Consider the following 15,777-nt stretch of genomic DNA (forward strand, 5'->3'; position numbering starts at 1 on the left):
CCTTCCTGGTCTGAACTCTTACCTTTAACCGTGCGCTGCAGCTTACTGTCCTTTTCCAACTCTTCTTCCCGTAGGCGGCTCATAATTTCCTCAAGGGTCTTTCCAATTTCCTCAAAGGATGGGCGCAGTTTGGGGTCCATCTGTATACATCCGTACCAGCCATGAGCCCTGCACTGCACTTCTCACCCCAAAGATGAAATTTGAATCTGTTCCTGGCATCTTTTAAGATTCAGGTTGGGTAACTAAAGTTTTCTCTTGTGTTAGGACTGGCTGTTGCTATAGTTCAACAAATAAAACCTGACAAAGCTTGGTCAGCACTCAGGGCACAGCCAAGGGTCTACCCTGCAAGCTGAGTACTGAAAAATACAAAGCAGTTCTTTGGTCCAGGGTACTCAGGAGAGCCTATATAGGCCAGAGTAGGAAATATGGTTGGTGCTACACATCTAGGGAGAATGAAGCCATGCCCCTTATGAGATTAATTTGTAGCTTTTCCCTTTAGTCCTAACCAAATGAAAAGGGCTCAGCACCTGACCAAAGCCAGGTGAAGGATACTCACATTACAGCAGTTGAAGGTGAGCTGTAAAAACTCTGAGGGGCAGTCTCCTACCATGTGCTGGAAAGCATCATAATCCAGCCCAAAATTCTGTGGATGAGTAAAGTGGAGAAGTGTACAAGGGAAATGAATAGGTAAGTCATTAATCACACCCACTAATCCTGGCCTACTCAGAAGAGGCTAGGAACTGCCTCAGACATAGCTACAGAGTAGTGCCAGCAACTCCACCCCAAGGATAAAACTTTGATAAGCAAACCAACTCCATCCCTGTGGTGCTGGTTCCACGTCAGTAGCTCACCTCTGTGCGGGGAAGATAGTCTGGATCAGCTTGGATGCGGGCGATGATCTCGCAGAGGATGATTCCATAAGAGAACACATCTGCCTGGTAGATGGTCAGACTTCAGTTTTTCTCTTAGTGGAGTAAGGAGTGGGATATCTTCCTACCCCAACCTCTTAACAGCCTAGTCTGGGCTACATTACCCATATTCCGTTAACAATAACGAAATGCTAGCCCTATATTTAGTAGGCAGGATACTGATCCTTACCTGGGCCACAGGATAATCAGGCCTTGAAATCTTCAGACTTACCTTCTCGTTATAAGGTTCATCTCGAAGAACCTCAGGTGCCATCCAGAAAGGTGAGCCCACCACAGCCAGCTTCTCACTCCCTAAACTGTGAAGTAAAGAAGAAAGCTTGCCAGTGCCTAGCACAATGGGAAGTAACAAAACAAACAAACAAAACCAAGGTTTCACATAGCTTGGACTATATGTAATGGGAGATGACTTCCAGCTATTGATCATCCAGCCACTACTGAGTTCTGGGATTTCAGGCATGCACCACCATGCACGGTTTGTGTGATGGTGGAGTTTTCTCAAAGCTTTGTGCTTTCGAGGCAAACAAGCACTATACTAACTGGACTATGGTAATCGTAGCCCTTGAGTCTTTACTGTTTGTTGATACAGAGGCTTATGAAGTCCTTACTGAACTCAAACTTGCAGTTTGCCTTGAAAGTACTGGGATTACAGGTGTGTGCCACTATGCTTCACTACACAATCAGATCTTCTGATTGGGTTTTGTTGCTCCCAAGGCTGGATATAGACCTGGATGAGTCAAGTCAAGGAATGAACTTGAGCTGTTGCTAGGTTCTGGCCTTTGGGAAAGAAGCTGGACTTATCATTAGTTGTGACCACTGCCTGTGCCCTGTAGGGTTACTCACCTAGCATCAGGAATCTTCTCAGCCAGGCCAAAGTCAGCTACCACTGCAGAGTAACCATTTTCATCTCTCTTTATCAGGCAGTTCTAGGGTTCCCAAAGAAGAGAAAAGAAGGTGGCTTAGAAGTAGGGAGGGATTATCCAGCTGTGTCTCCTTGTCTTGTCCTGTTTCCTGGTGAACCACACACTTAGCCTGATTCCAGGGCCAAAACTGGGGCTTTAATACAGCAAGTGAGGTTGGTGTGATGGCACAGCCTTTAATCTCAACCCTGGGAAGGCAGTGAGTTCCAGGCAAGTCAGGATATACAATAAGACCCTGTGTGATGACTATTCTTGATTGTCAACTTGACTACATCTGGAATTAACTAAAACCCAAGTGTCTGGGCACACCTGTGAGAGATCTTACATCATTTCAAATGGGAAGATCCACTTTTAATCTGGGTCACACCCTCTGCTGGCAGTCTAGATAAAGGATGTGGAAGAAGGAAGTTTGCCCTCATTCTCACCGACATACCACACCTTCACTAGCATTAGAACCTATTTCTTTTGAGAACTGGTACATACTGAAGACCAACTGAGACATAGAGCCTTGTGGACTGAACACCTACTGGATTCTTGGACCTTCTGTTGGTAGACAGCCATTACTAGTCTAGTTGGACAACAGCCTGTAAGCCATTCTAATAAATCTATTCATTCTGTAATGAATGTTCGATTCCTCTAGAGCAGTGGTTCTCTACCTTCCTAATGCTGTGACCTTTTAATACAGTTCCTCATGCTGTGATATAAAATTTTTTTTGTTGCTGCTTCATAACTGTAATTTTGCTACTGTTATGAATGTAAGTATTTTGAGAGATAGAGGTTTGTCAAAGGGCTCACGCCTTTAACAATGGTTGAGAACCATTTCTCTAGAGGACCCTAACTAATACACCCTGTCTGGAAAAAAAATTCAGATGAGTTAATCCTGGATCTTGAAATGATTTGTTTATTTTCACTTTGTACACTGATCTTTTTTCAATGCATTGATTTTCATTTTGTACACTGTACATTGATGCCTGCATTTATGTCTGTGTGAGGATCTCAGATCCCTTGGAACTGGAGTTACAGTTTTGAGCTGCTATGTGAGTGCTGGAAATTGAACCTGGGTCCTCTGGAAGAGCAGGCAGTGCTCTTAACCACTGAGTTATTTCTCCAGCCCTGGTTTTTGGTGTTTTTTTTTTTTCCACCTAAATATTAAGCCACCTCCCACAAGTAAAGGGATGGAATCAGTACATAATGGTCTTCATTTGATCCGTGAAAATGTGCTTGGGGGTCCATACAGTTTTCTGAGTAATAGTACAAAATCTCTTTACTCATTTTCATAGCATGTCAGAAGCAAGTTCACGGGACAGTAATGGAAGACAGGATAGCGTCTCCCCAGGGGAAAATCTGGTCCTGATACAGACTGGAGGGAGGTGATGAATTCTGACCAGTCATACTCATGGTAGTGTGACTTTTTTTTTGGTGGGGGGGGTCCAAGACAGGGTTCCTTATATATATATATATATATATTTTTTTTTTTTTTTTGGTTTTTCGAGACAGGGTTTCTTTGTAGCTTTGGTGCCTGTCCTGGAACTAGCTCTTGTAGACCAGGCTGGCCTCGAACTCACAAAGATCCGCCCGCCTCTGCCTCCCGAGTGCTGGGATTAAAGGCGTGCGCCACCACCGCCCGGCTCCTTATATATATTTTAATTTATTTTTCAAGACAGGGTTTCTCTGTAGCTTTGAAGCCTGTCCTAAAACTAGTTCTTGTAGACCAGGTTGGCCTCAAACTCACAAAGATCCACCTGCCTCTGCCTCCTGAGTGCTGGGATTAAAGGCGTGCGCCACTACTGTCCAGCCAAGACAGGGTTTCTTTAGTAACCCGGCTGTCCTAGAACTAGCTCTGTAGACCAGACTGGCCTCGAACTCACAGAGATTCGCTGCCTCTGCTTCCTGAGTGCTGGGATCAAAGACATGTGCCACCACCACCCAGCTACACAAAGCATTCTTATTCCCAGTGTGACAAAGTAGATTCGGAACTTCCACATTCCTCATAGTAAACACCAATCAAATTGGGAAGGACTACCCTAGTAGCTAAGAAACCCAGGACTCAGTCATGGCCACTACTTTTTAATTGCGTGTTTTTTGAGACAGAATCTCACTATGTAGCCTTGGCTAGCCTAGAACTTGAAATGAAGAACAGGCTGGCCTCCAACTCACAGAGATCTTCCTGTCTCTTCCTCCGAAGCACTGGGTTAAAGATATGAGCTTCCATGCCCAATCAAAACCACTATTTTGAACCTGGGCTGTATTATTATTATTATTATTATTTTATATTGATTTGTTGGTTGATTTTTCAGGACAGTGTATCTGTGTAATAGCTCTGGCTGAACAAATGCTGCTATCTCTAGAGAGAGGGTGAACCCAAGTGATCTATAAATAACCCAAAGCTGCAACTAGCTCTCCCCAAATAGCTGCAATGAAAATAGCTCAAGAAGCCCTGCACCCCAACTACTCTTCTAGAAGCAGCAGAGAGCAGGGATTCTTGGCTTAGAAAAATACTTGTGGGGCCAGCAAGGCCCAGTCTGATCCAGCCCAGTTCTCCCTCTATTGCCAGTCTGGTCAAGTCACCTCCTGCATTTTGTGCACCAGGTACACATTAATGCTTCTTCTGACCTTGATGTGTGTACACTATTCTTCCCTGAGCTAAAGGAAACCATTATTCCATCACAATCAACCTTGGATCCCAGAGATAGGAACAGGTGGCCTCCAAGGACTGTCCTTGTGCTCCTCCCTAAGTCCTGCTGGGTCAGCACTCCAGACCTCTATGAAAAGATGGGCCCTATGACAGCTGACTAGCTAAAGCTCTAGGTGAGGTCACTAAGCCTATGACTTACAATTTTTAGAGACTCTGATGAGTTGTCGTGGTACACATCTTTAATCTCAGTGCTTGGAGGCAGAGGCAAGTAGATCTCTGTGAGTATAAGACCAGCCTGGTCTACAAAGAGAGTTGTCTCAAAAGCAAAGCAAAACAACAACCAAAAGAATGATTTGTTTTGTTTTTAAATATTTATTTATTTATTTATTTATTATGTATACAGTATTCTGTCTGCAGGCCAGAAGAGGGCACCAGACCTCATTACAGATGATTGTGAGCCATCATGTGGTTGCCAGGAATTGAACTCAGGACCTTTGAAAGAACAGGCAATGCTCTTAACCACTGAGCCATCTCTCCAGCCTTAAAAGGATGATTTGGAACTGAAGAGATGTCTTGGTGCTTAAGATGCCTTGCAGGCTGGAGAGATAGCTCAACATTTAAAAGGCTGTTCTTCGAAAGGACCTGGGTTCAATTCCCAGCACCCACATGGTAGCTCACAATTGTCTGTAACTCCAATTCCAGAGCATCCTACACCCTCACAAAGACATACATGTAGGCAAAACACTGACACACACACAAAGAAATAAAATGAGAAACAATTAAGCAAAAGAAAGGAAAGGAAACACGTTGCTCTGCAGAGGACAGTACCCACATGGTGGTTAGCAAGCATCTAACTCCCATCTGTAACTCCAGTTCCAAGGAATCTGATCCATTCTTATTTCTCCCAGCATCATGTAGACAAGTGGTGTACATATATATATATATATATATATATATATATATATATATATATGCAGGAAAAATGCTCATACACATAAATAAAATTTAAATATATCTTAAATTGAGTGTGGTAGCTAATGCTTTTAGTCCCAGCACTCAGGAGGCAGGGGCTGGCAGATCTCTGAGTTTGAGGCCAGTCTGTTCCAGAATAGCCTACATAAACCCTGTCTCAAAAGGACAGAAAGAAAAATATATGTGAGCTGGGTGGTGTTGGGCACACGCCTTTAATTCCAGCACTCGAAAAGCAGAGGCAAGTGGATCTCTGAGAGTTTGAGGCGAGTGTGGTCTACAGAAACCCTGTGTCAAAAAAACAAAACAAAACAAATTATTGTGTTTATGTGTCTGTGTGATCTTAACAAATTTCTTCTACTTTAGAAGAAACAATGCTTTTAGTAGAAAGCCGAAGAAGATGCATGATGTGTGTGTGCATGTATATATTGGGGTAGGGGATAAACTGACTCCTATCCTTGGGTATGTATGAAACTCCTGTACTCTGGGCTGGAGAGCAGCTCAGCAGGAGAACACTGCTGTTCTTGCAAAAGACCCAGGTTTGTTTCCCAGCATCCACATTGCTAGCTTACAACACATAAGAACTCCAGTTCTGCCAGTCAGTGGTGGCACATGCCTTTCTTTAATCCTAGCACTTGAGAGGCAGAGGCAGGAGAATATCTGTGAGTTCGAAGTCAGCCTGGTCTACAGAGTGAATACCAGGACACCCAAGGCTACAGTGAGAAACCTGTCTTGAAAAACACAAAACAAAAAAGAGAACTCTATTTCCAGGGGATCTGATACCCTCTTCTGGACTCTGTACCCCAGGCATGCACATGGTGTATATATTTCATTCATATAAAATGAAAATAAACCTTCAAAACAAACCCTCTGACAAACCTTAGAAGATTTTAATTTGGCTCTTGGGCAGATGTCATACTAAATACCCTAGGTGGCCTTCCAGTTCCTCCATTAGTACAAATAATATTATTTAAAAGACCTGTCATAGAGCAGGAGGTGGTGGCACACACCTTTAATCCCAGCATTTAGGAAGCAGAGGCAGGTGGATTTCTGAGTTTGAGGCCAGCCTGATTTACAGATCAAGTTCCAGGACAGCCAGGGCTACACAGAGAAACCCTGTCTTGAAAAAAAAACAACAAAAAAAGCCTTGTCGTGGAAGTATCCTGGGACATTCAGCCCTCAAATTCCTGCTTTGTAACAAGGCCAACTTTCTCTGAAAGAAACTCTTTTTCTAACCTGGTCACACAGCAATCTGGACAACAAAACAATACTACAGAGACCAGCTAACATCAAAGAAGAACTGGCAGGATGACAGAAACTCAATCACACAATAGAAACGGGTCAGCACACAGTGGTCCACTGAGTACTCCAAACGTGCATTCACCCGACTCTGCTCTTAGTTGAGAGCTACCTCCCGGAGGAGGCCAGGAAGGGAAAACTGACAAGGCTCCACAGCGCTCCTGAGCTCCTAACACTGTGTGCTTCTGCAGCACACACTCAGAGCCTGCTCTGAGTAGGGAGAGGCTGGTTTGTTTGTTTGTTTTTGTTTTGTTTTGTTTTTTAGGATCTCTAGCCTGGCCTTGAGCTCTCTATGTAGTTGAGATTGATCTTGAACTTCTGATCCTCTTGCTTTTATCCAGTGCTGGATATCAAATCTTTGTGCATGCAAAACAAGCATCCTGCAAACTAAGCTACATCCTTAGCCAAGATAGAAGCTACCTAAGGATTAACTATATCAAATACTGGATTATGTTTTGATTAAAAGTTAAATCTAGAATAGAGAATACCTATAATTCTAGGTTCTTTAATAATTGGTTTTTTAACCTTGGTTTTCCAAGAGTTATGAAAGTAAAGTCATCATACCTTTGAAGTGAGGTCCCGATGGAAAACACCTTTGAAGTGAAGGTAGCTGAGGCCCACTGCTATGTCATAGGCCAGTTTCACTCTCGCAGTCCAGGGCAAATACAGATTACTGGCTAGCAGCTGTTCCAGGTTCCCAGAGTTGATATACTGCAAAACAGAAGGAAAGCCCAGCTATTCTTTATCAGAAATGTTTAGGCTGGCATGGAAAAAGCTGGTAAAAGCATGGAAGAGCAAACACCTAGAAACTACATTTTTTTTTTAAGGATTTACTTCATGACTTTTCTGCCTTTTTGCTAAGATCAAATGGAAAGATTTATTTTTATATGTATGAATGTTTGCAGGCATGTGAATATGTGTATCACATGCATGCCTGATGCTCACAGAAGCCAGAAAAGGGTGTCAGATCTGGAGTTAGAGATGGCTGTAAGCCACCACTGGGTGCTTGGAACTTGGATCCTCTGCTGAGAGTGCTCAAACACTGAGCCAACAGCAGCCATTTATTGTCTTGAGGTAGTGTGTTGGGATAATCTTTTTGTACACTATGTGAAGATGTGTCTCTGTCCTTCCTCACCTGCATAATGTGCCTTCTGATTGGTTTAATAAAAAGCTGAGCAGCCAATAACTAGGCAGGAGAGGATAGGTGGGACTTCTGGGCAGAGATAGGATCTGGGAAGGAATCTGAGGAGTGGGGGATTCACCAGCAAGACATGGAGGAAGTCAGATGCACTGTACTGAGGAAAAGTAACAAGTCATATGGCAGATAACATGTTAATAATGAAAATAATAAGAATTTGATAAGATACAAGCCTTAGAATTTAAGGTGGTTTTTGGTTTTCCAAGACAGGGTTTCTTCAGATAGCAGCTCTGGTTGTCCTAGAACTTGCTCTGATGAGCAGGCTGGCTTCAAACTCACAGAGATCCACCTACCTCTGCCTCCCAAGTGCTGGGATTAAAGGTGTGCAGCACCTCCACCTGGCCTAGCCTAGAATTTAAGTTTTAAGAGCTAGTTGGGAACAAGACTAAGCTAAGGCTAAAAGCTCTCATAATTAATAAGTCTCGGTGTCATTATTTGGATGTTCAAAGAAAGACCTGTTATAGCAGTGTTTGATGTAACAGAAGCTGATCTCAAATTCACTGCATAGCCAGGGGTGGCTCTGAATTCTTCCTCCTTATCTCCACCTCCCAAGTGCTGTTATTACAGGCATTTACCAACATGCCTAGATCTTTTCTACATTTTTTAAAAATTTGTTTGAGACTATATAGTCTCAGCCATCCTGGAACTCAGTTTGTAGACCAGGCTCTCTCTGAACTCATAGAGATCCATCTGCCTCTGCTTCCTGGGTGCTAGGATTAAAAGTGTGTACCACCACAGGCAAGATTCATTTTTATTATACTATGTGTATGTATGTCAGTATGAGTCTAATGAGGGATGTGTCAGCCACTTGAGGAATCCAGAAAAAAGTGTCAGATCGCTTGAAGTTGGAGCTGCCTCACAGGGGTACCTGGAACTGAACTTGTTCAGTGCTCTTAACTGCTGAGCCATCTCTCCAGCCCCCCCAGTTCCATCAAACACCTTTTTAAAAAGTCATTTTATGACTAGGCATGATGACACACACCTTTAATCCTTGCATTTGGAAGGCAAAGGCAGGTGGATCTCCGTTCAAGGCCAGCCTGGTCTACAGATCAAGTTCCAGGACAGCCAGGGCTACACAGAGAAACCCTGTCTCAAAAAAAAAAATCATTTTACACCAGGCATGGTACCTTATGACTATAACCCCAGCATCCATAAGGCAGAAGGAAGATTACCATGAGTTTAAGATCAGCCTGGCCTACATAGTGAGTTCTAAAGCTACTACAAAGTGAGACCTTGTCTTAGAAAAAAAGAAAAAAATAAGAGTTAAGAACTAAATCTAGCAGGAGACTAAAATTTAGGAAGTTAAAAACCTTGAGCTGGAGTGATTACTGACTTCAAGAACAGAGGAAATAGCCTGGGGGTAACACACAGGTGAGAAACTGGAATCCTTAGGAAAGAAAGGTAAAGTTTAAAGGAAAAAGAAAGATAAATTGAAGAAGAAAGCATGCCACAATTCCACCGTCTAGGAAGGATGTGGGAGGATCAAGAATTTGAGTCTAACCTCTCTAATACACGCACACACACACACACACACACACACACACAGAGCTGGTTTGGTGGCACATGCCTTTAATGCCACCACTCAGAGGCAGGTGGATCTTCTGGTCTACATAATGAGTTCCAGGCCAGAATCTCACCATAAAAACTAAAAGAAGAAAAGAGCCGAATAAGATGTGCTTGAAAAAAAAGTCCATTTGCCACTCGGACATGGGGATGTCACTAGCAGCCATGTCAGAGCAGTCAGTGAGTAAGACCAGAGTTAGACCAAAGTGAGCGGAATAGGAGGACACAGGGCTATGGAAGAACTAAAGAACGTACTCTTCCAAGAATCTGCTGTTCTTCATTATTCCCACAAATCCTTGAAGCACTGCTTTGTGAGGTCTTTGCTATTTTGTTTGTTTAGAACCAGTCTCACCAGGTAACCTAGGCTGGCCTTGAACTCAGGACCCTCTTCCCCCAACTTCCCAAACGCCACCACACCCAGCTCTGTGATTAGCTTTTAAAGAAAAAAAAAAAAAGATTCACGTCGGGTGGTGGCAGCACACACCTTTAATCCCAGCACCCGGGAGGCAAAGGCAGGTAGAGCTCTGTGAGTTCAAGGCCAGCCTGGTCTACAAAGTGAGTTCCAGGACAGCCAGAGCTAAACAGTGAAACCCTGTCTTGAAAAACAAAAACAAACAAAAAGATTCATGTGTATTGATGTTTTGCCTGTATGTAAGTATGTGTACCACCTGTGTGTCTGGTGCCCTTTGAGATCACAAGAGGATGTTGGAGCTCCTAAAACTGGAGTTAATAGGTGGCTGTGAGCCACCATGTAAGTAGTGGGGACTGAACCTGGGCTCTCTGCAAGAACAAGTGCTTTTCAGAACTAACTCTCCAGTCCCCTGTGATAAGTTTGTTGTTTATTTTTCAAGACAGGGTTTCTCTATGTAGCCCTGGCTATTCTGGAATTCAGTTTGTAGACCAGGCTGGCCTCGAATTCACAGAGATCCACTTGTCTCTGCTTCCTGTGGTATGCACCACCACCACATGGCTCCTGATTTTTTTTTTTTTTCAAAGTAAGACTGAAGAAGTGGCTGGGTGTGGTAGTATATGCCTTTAATCCCACTACTCGGGAAGCAGATCTCTGAGTTTGAGGTCAGAAAGTGCTACATAGTGAGACCCTGTCTAAAGAAAAAGAGAGAGAAAATAGCAAAAAAAACTATGTTTATATATAGATCACAATACACTAATTATTTTTTCAATGAATATTTATATAATGCTTGCACTACACCAAACACTTCTAAAAATTGTGTATACACAATCTTATTTAATCTATACAACAACCTCACAAGGTAAGTGAGCTATAGGATGAGTATCCCTTGTCTAAAATGTTTAAGACCAAAGGTATTTCCGATTTCAGAGTTTTTCTAATTTTGGAGCAAGTACAATACCATCTGTATTACTCTCATATGACAAAAGACATTTAAAGGTTAAGCAAGGTTATTCAATTATTAAGGGTAAAATCAGGCAGACAATATAGTCTGGTTCCAGAGTACATCTTTTAAAAATATATTCATTATACAAGGAGTTAGAGGTCATAGCATTTGACTGAGATAGCTCAATGCAGAACAGGAACTAAAAAGGGAATTTACTCAACCCTTTCAAGATACATCATCCCCCTCCTCTTTCCAAGAGAGAAAAAGGAACAAATTGTACAAGTAAAATGAGTATACTTTTTTAGAACATGATATTGAACTTAAAAGGACTAGAGGACCTAACTGGTATAATGAGCAAGAGATATGATTGAATTCTAGTCAATTATTCCTCCTATGAACCATTTAATTTTGAAAAAAAATCAATAAGGTTAGCTGTCCTTCAATTTTCCCATCTATTAAGTAGGCATACCTGATCCACCTAACTCACAATCTTTTTGTTTGATGTTGTTTCAAATGAGAATATAATAAATACATGGATGTGCTCAGAAAAGAACATGGTAATAGAATAGAAGCATCAGAAGAAACCAGTTGGGGGCAGCACCATGCAGCAGATCAGATCTGTATATGAAGCAGAGCAGGTTTGGTAACACAGAGAGAATAGCTAAAAACACACCTCCTAATTCTCAAAAGGAAAGCCTGCGTGCTTGCCTGATCCCGCTTTGTAATTCACCTTGGGCATCTTACAACAGTGTATAATGGAAGATTTAGCACAACTTCTCACTCTAGGGGAATCTGTCCAAGTACACAACAGACGTGTCCACAGCTGAAAAGAAATCAAATTTGTAAGCTCCAAACTATAGGGAGCAATGTGGCTAACATCTGACCATGTAGCAAACTTCCTTAGTTTTGAGAATCAAAATATCTAAAGAAATAGTTTGCTTCTTTGACACATGGTGGCAGCCTGACATGGAAGGCTTGTCTTCAGGAACCACTCGGCTTACAAGGCTGAACGTCAGGCAGAAGAAACGAAGACTGCATTTTTGAAGGCCTGGTGATGCTAGGACCCTTGGTTTTGGTTCAGATAAACATATATGTATTTACAATTATGTATGAAAGCCAGGATGTGGTGGCTTGCATCTATATTTGTAATACTTGGGATGCTAAAGTAAGGTTCAAGGCCAGCCTGGACTACACAGTGAGTTCAGATCAGACCAGGCTTCACAGAAGGATCCAGTGTAAACGGAAAGGGAGGATAAAAGGAGAACTACATCTGTAGACCAGCTAGATGGTGGACAGCAAAGAAAAGCTGAGATCCTGGCTTCCCTAGGCAGGATGGGAAAATAGAAATCAGGTCCAGACAGGGAAACCAAACAGAATTATTAATATTATTATTATTATTATTTACAATCCATTTTGTCTTGCTTGATGCTGGAGAATATATTGGTGGGGCTGATAAGCCTCTGGGCCCTCAAAAACCACAACTTCTCTTTGTCTCAAGACCATGCATGCATGTATGAAGAAAGGAAGTTTGAGATCTGCCAACAAGGAAGATTTCGAGGTTGCTAAACACTGTGTGCCCCATTAGTGGGAACATTCACTTCCCCATAGGCAACTCTCGGTGCAGACTCAGCTGTGCAGCTTCTGAACAAAATTCCTCTGCAGGAAAGCCTAGGCGAGAACAGCTGTATTAGCATGTTCAGCTTTTCTGGGTGGGAATCATAGATGTGTGCTGTTTTTTTTTTTTTTTTTAACAGACTATCCCCTTGTGTTGTCCTACAGAACAAGGCAACACTACAACATAATTAAATACCTCATAGAAGTTTTAGCATTTTGATTTTAATTTTTTTTTTTTTGAGGCAGGGTCTCTCCATCCTAGGATGGCCTCAAACTCATCAAGTAGCTGAGGATGAATTTTTGTTTTGTTTTGTTTTTCAAGATCTGTCTCTGCCTCTGAGTGCTGGGATTAAAGGCATACGCCACTACCGCCTGGTCAATTCTGAACTCTTGATCTTCCTGCCTTACCTCTTAAGTGGGAGTTATAGGTACTTTTAGTACCAGTTATTATCAATTTTACCTATACCAAAAAATGCTTCATCTCACAGTTTAATGAAATATTATAATAGCTTCATTTAACCTTTTTACTAAAAGAAAGTAGACACATACATGTTGGTAAATATTCACATAGAGACACAATGTAATTTGTGAGCCAATACATAGAGAAAGGAATTTAAAAAAAAAGCTAGAATTCTATATGCAGGGGTCTAACACTCTCTAGTTAATTCCTTTTGTCTTTTTCTTTTCTTTTCTTTTTTTGAGACAGTGTCTCACATAGCCCCGGCTGGCTGTAAAGCTACTATGTAGTAAGGCTATCCTTGAACTCCTGATTTTCCTGCTTCTACCCCAGGAATGCTATGATTAGAGGCATACACCACCATGCCCAGGCTTTTCACTTAATTTGTGTTTAATATTTGATTTCGCTGTAAATACCTTTCCCTAAGGTATGTGTTATATGTTATATGATACATATTAACTGAGAAATATAATGTAAATAAGCCTTTATTACTAAAGTATAAGAAAACATATACTAACATTCTTAAAAATTCACTACAAATGGGCCATCAAGATGGCTCAGCAGTGAAGTGATTGCAACCCAAATCTGACAACCTGAGTTCAATCCCTGGAATCCATATGTGTACAAGGAGAGAATAGACTACACAGTGTTCTCTGATTTACACACATTTGCAAATGCCTCCCCCAAACACATACCATACATGTAACACAATAATAATAAAAATTAAAATTGAAAATCACAACCCACACATGTAAGTGGATAATCAGCTTGCCACTTAAGAAGATTAATTCTGGGGGGCTGGAGAGATGGCTCAGAGGTTAAGAACACTGCCGGCTCTTCCAAAGGTCCTGAGTTCAATTCCCAGCAACCACATGGTGGCTCACAACCATCTGTAATGAGATCTGGTGCCCTCTTCTGGCCCACAGGCATACATGCAGACAGAATACTGTATACATAATAAATAAATAAATATTTAAAAAAAAAAAAGAAGATTAATTCTGCTGGGCATGATTATACTCACTGGTAATTCCAGTATTTGGGAGGCAGAGGCAGACAGATCTCTGGGAGTCCAAGATCAGCCTGGTCTACATAGTGAATTCCAGGACAGCCAGAGCTACATAGTGAGACCCTGTCTATAAAAATAAGTAAACAAACAAATGAACAAATAAAAAACTAATACCCAATGTGATACTATTAAGGGAATTGTCTTTAGTGGTGCTTGAGTAATAAGGGTGGAATCCAGTAAGTTCAAAGCCAACCTGGTCTACAAATTCCAGGCCAGCCAAAAGCTACATAGTAAAACCCTGTCTCAGAAACAAACAAACAAACAAAAACCCAACTATGTCTATCTGTCTGTCTTTCTAGCTATCCCTCACCACTCTGGAAACTGAGCTTGGAAAATCATTTTAGCCTATGAATTCAAAACCATCCTTAGCATTACAGCAATACCCTTTCTCAAAAGAACGAAACAAAGGAGGCAGAGGCAGGTAGTCTCTGTGAATTGGAGGCCAGCTACATATTGAGCTACATATTGAGACCCTATCTCAAAATGTCTCTAAAAATAATCTGACTTATTTTTTTTCTTGGCTTGTTTTGTTTTTTGTTTTTAATTATTTGTATGCATATGTATTCTTTTTTGTGAAAATGCAGGTGCCCATGAAGGCCACAAGAAGGCACACACCACCACTGCCGGGCCTCTTTCAGACTCTGGAACAGTTAGTTTCTACTTTTCAACAAATATACTCATCTGGCCGGAACCTGAAGCACTTACTTAAGGGAGGTAAATACTGCCAACCATGTGGCAGAGGTCACTTCTGTATTTTAAGGAGCAGGACTGTGCTGAGAAAGTCCATACATCTGTCCACTCGTACAAATGCTAAAACTCATTTTAGTGAAAAGACAGGCAGCCAGTCTCTTTCCTTAGCTCACTGTTCAGTTCAGATCACATCTAATAGAGATGGGAGCCTAGGCTACCCTTGAATAAACATGCAGTCTTCATGCTCCTGCCTGCCAAGCACTGGAACTACAGCGCTAGCCTCACTGAGATAATCTTCCTGAAATGCCGGTCAAGGCCACTCCATATTAAATTATTCAATGATCTTCTATTACTCTTGAACTAAAACTCAAAATTCCCCCAGCAGATGGGAAGTAGAGAGAAGGCTCAGCATTAGGAACACTGATTGTTCTTCCTGATGACCCAGGCTTAAATTCCAGCAGAACAGCCTAATCTGGCTGTAGCTCCAGGTCTAAGGGATCTGACACCCTGATCTGGCCTCTGCAGGCACCTGGAAAGTACATGGTACACAGATATACATGCACACAAAACACACATACACATTTAAAAACAGCTCTTGGGAGGCAGGGGGATCTGGAATTCAAGACCAGCCTTGGCTACATATCAAGCTCGAAGCTACATAAGACCCTGTTCTCCAAACAGATAAGCAAAAACACACACAACTCACAATTCCGAGTACAGTCTACAAAGCCTTTCACTCTTGTCTATTAACCAATTAACCTGCATATTTACCCACTCTTTACATGAAATACGCTTCCCTGCCCCACACCCATCTAAACACTCACTAATTGTTGAGGGTTTAGTTCCATTTCGTGATATTCCATAGGTAGAGTTGGGAGTGAGAAAGACATCCAATGCAGAAGTAACAAAGTACAGAAACTAGCGAGAATTTTTTTTGTTCTTTATGACTGGGGAAGAGATGAAACTAGAGTTAAGATAAAACTAAAAGCTAGATTTAGTATAGCAAGAAAGCCCACATATACTACACAGTTAGACAGCCTAAAATTGAATTGTAACTTGTGCATGGGTATTCTGTCTCCACATAT

At 41.8% G+C, this 15,777-nt stretch overlaps 1 protein-coding gene across 1 annotated transcript in view; it reads right to left on the bottom strand.

Moving 5' to 3' along the window:
* The window catches only part of Tesk2 (testis associated actin remodelling kinase 2), a 117,844-nt gene that overhangs the window by 1,844 nt on the left and 100,223 nt on the right, over positions 1 to 15,777 (bottom strand). Inside the window, exons 5-10 of the mRNA XM_085698744.2 lie at positions 7,314 to 7,460; positions 1,770 to 1,852; positions 1,141 to 1,225; positions 852 to 935; positions 557 to 643; positions 23 to 140 (exon numbers count right to left, since the gene is read on the bottom strand). Of these exons, the coding sequence (XP_085554870.1) occupies positions 23 to 140; positions 557 to 643; positions 852 to 935; positions 1,141 to 1,225; positions 1,770 to 1,852; positions 7,314 to 7,460 (604 nt within the window). The remainder of the gene's footprint in view (positions 1 to 22; positions 141 to 556; positions 644 to 851; positions 936 to 1,140; positions 1,226 to 1,769; positions 1,853 to 7,313; positions 7,461 to 15,777) is intronic.

This window comes from Myodes glareolus, chromosome 3 (genome assembly GCF_982192425.1).
Source record: "Myodes glareolus chromosome 3, mMyoGla1.1, whole genome shotgun sequence".
Classification (NCBI taxonomy): Eukaryota; Metazoa; Chordata; class Mammalia; order Rodentia; family Cricetidae; genus Myodes; species Myodes glareolus.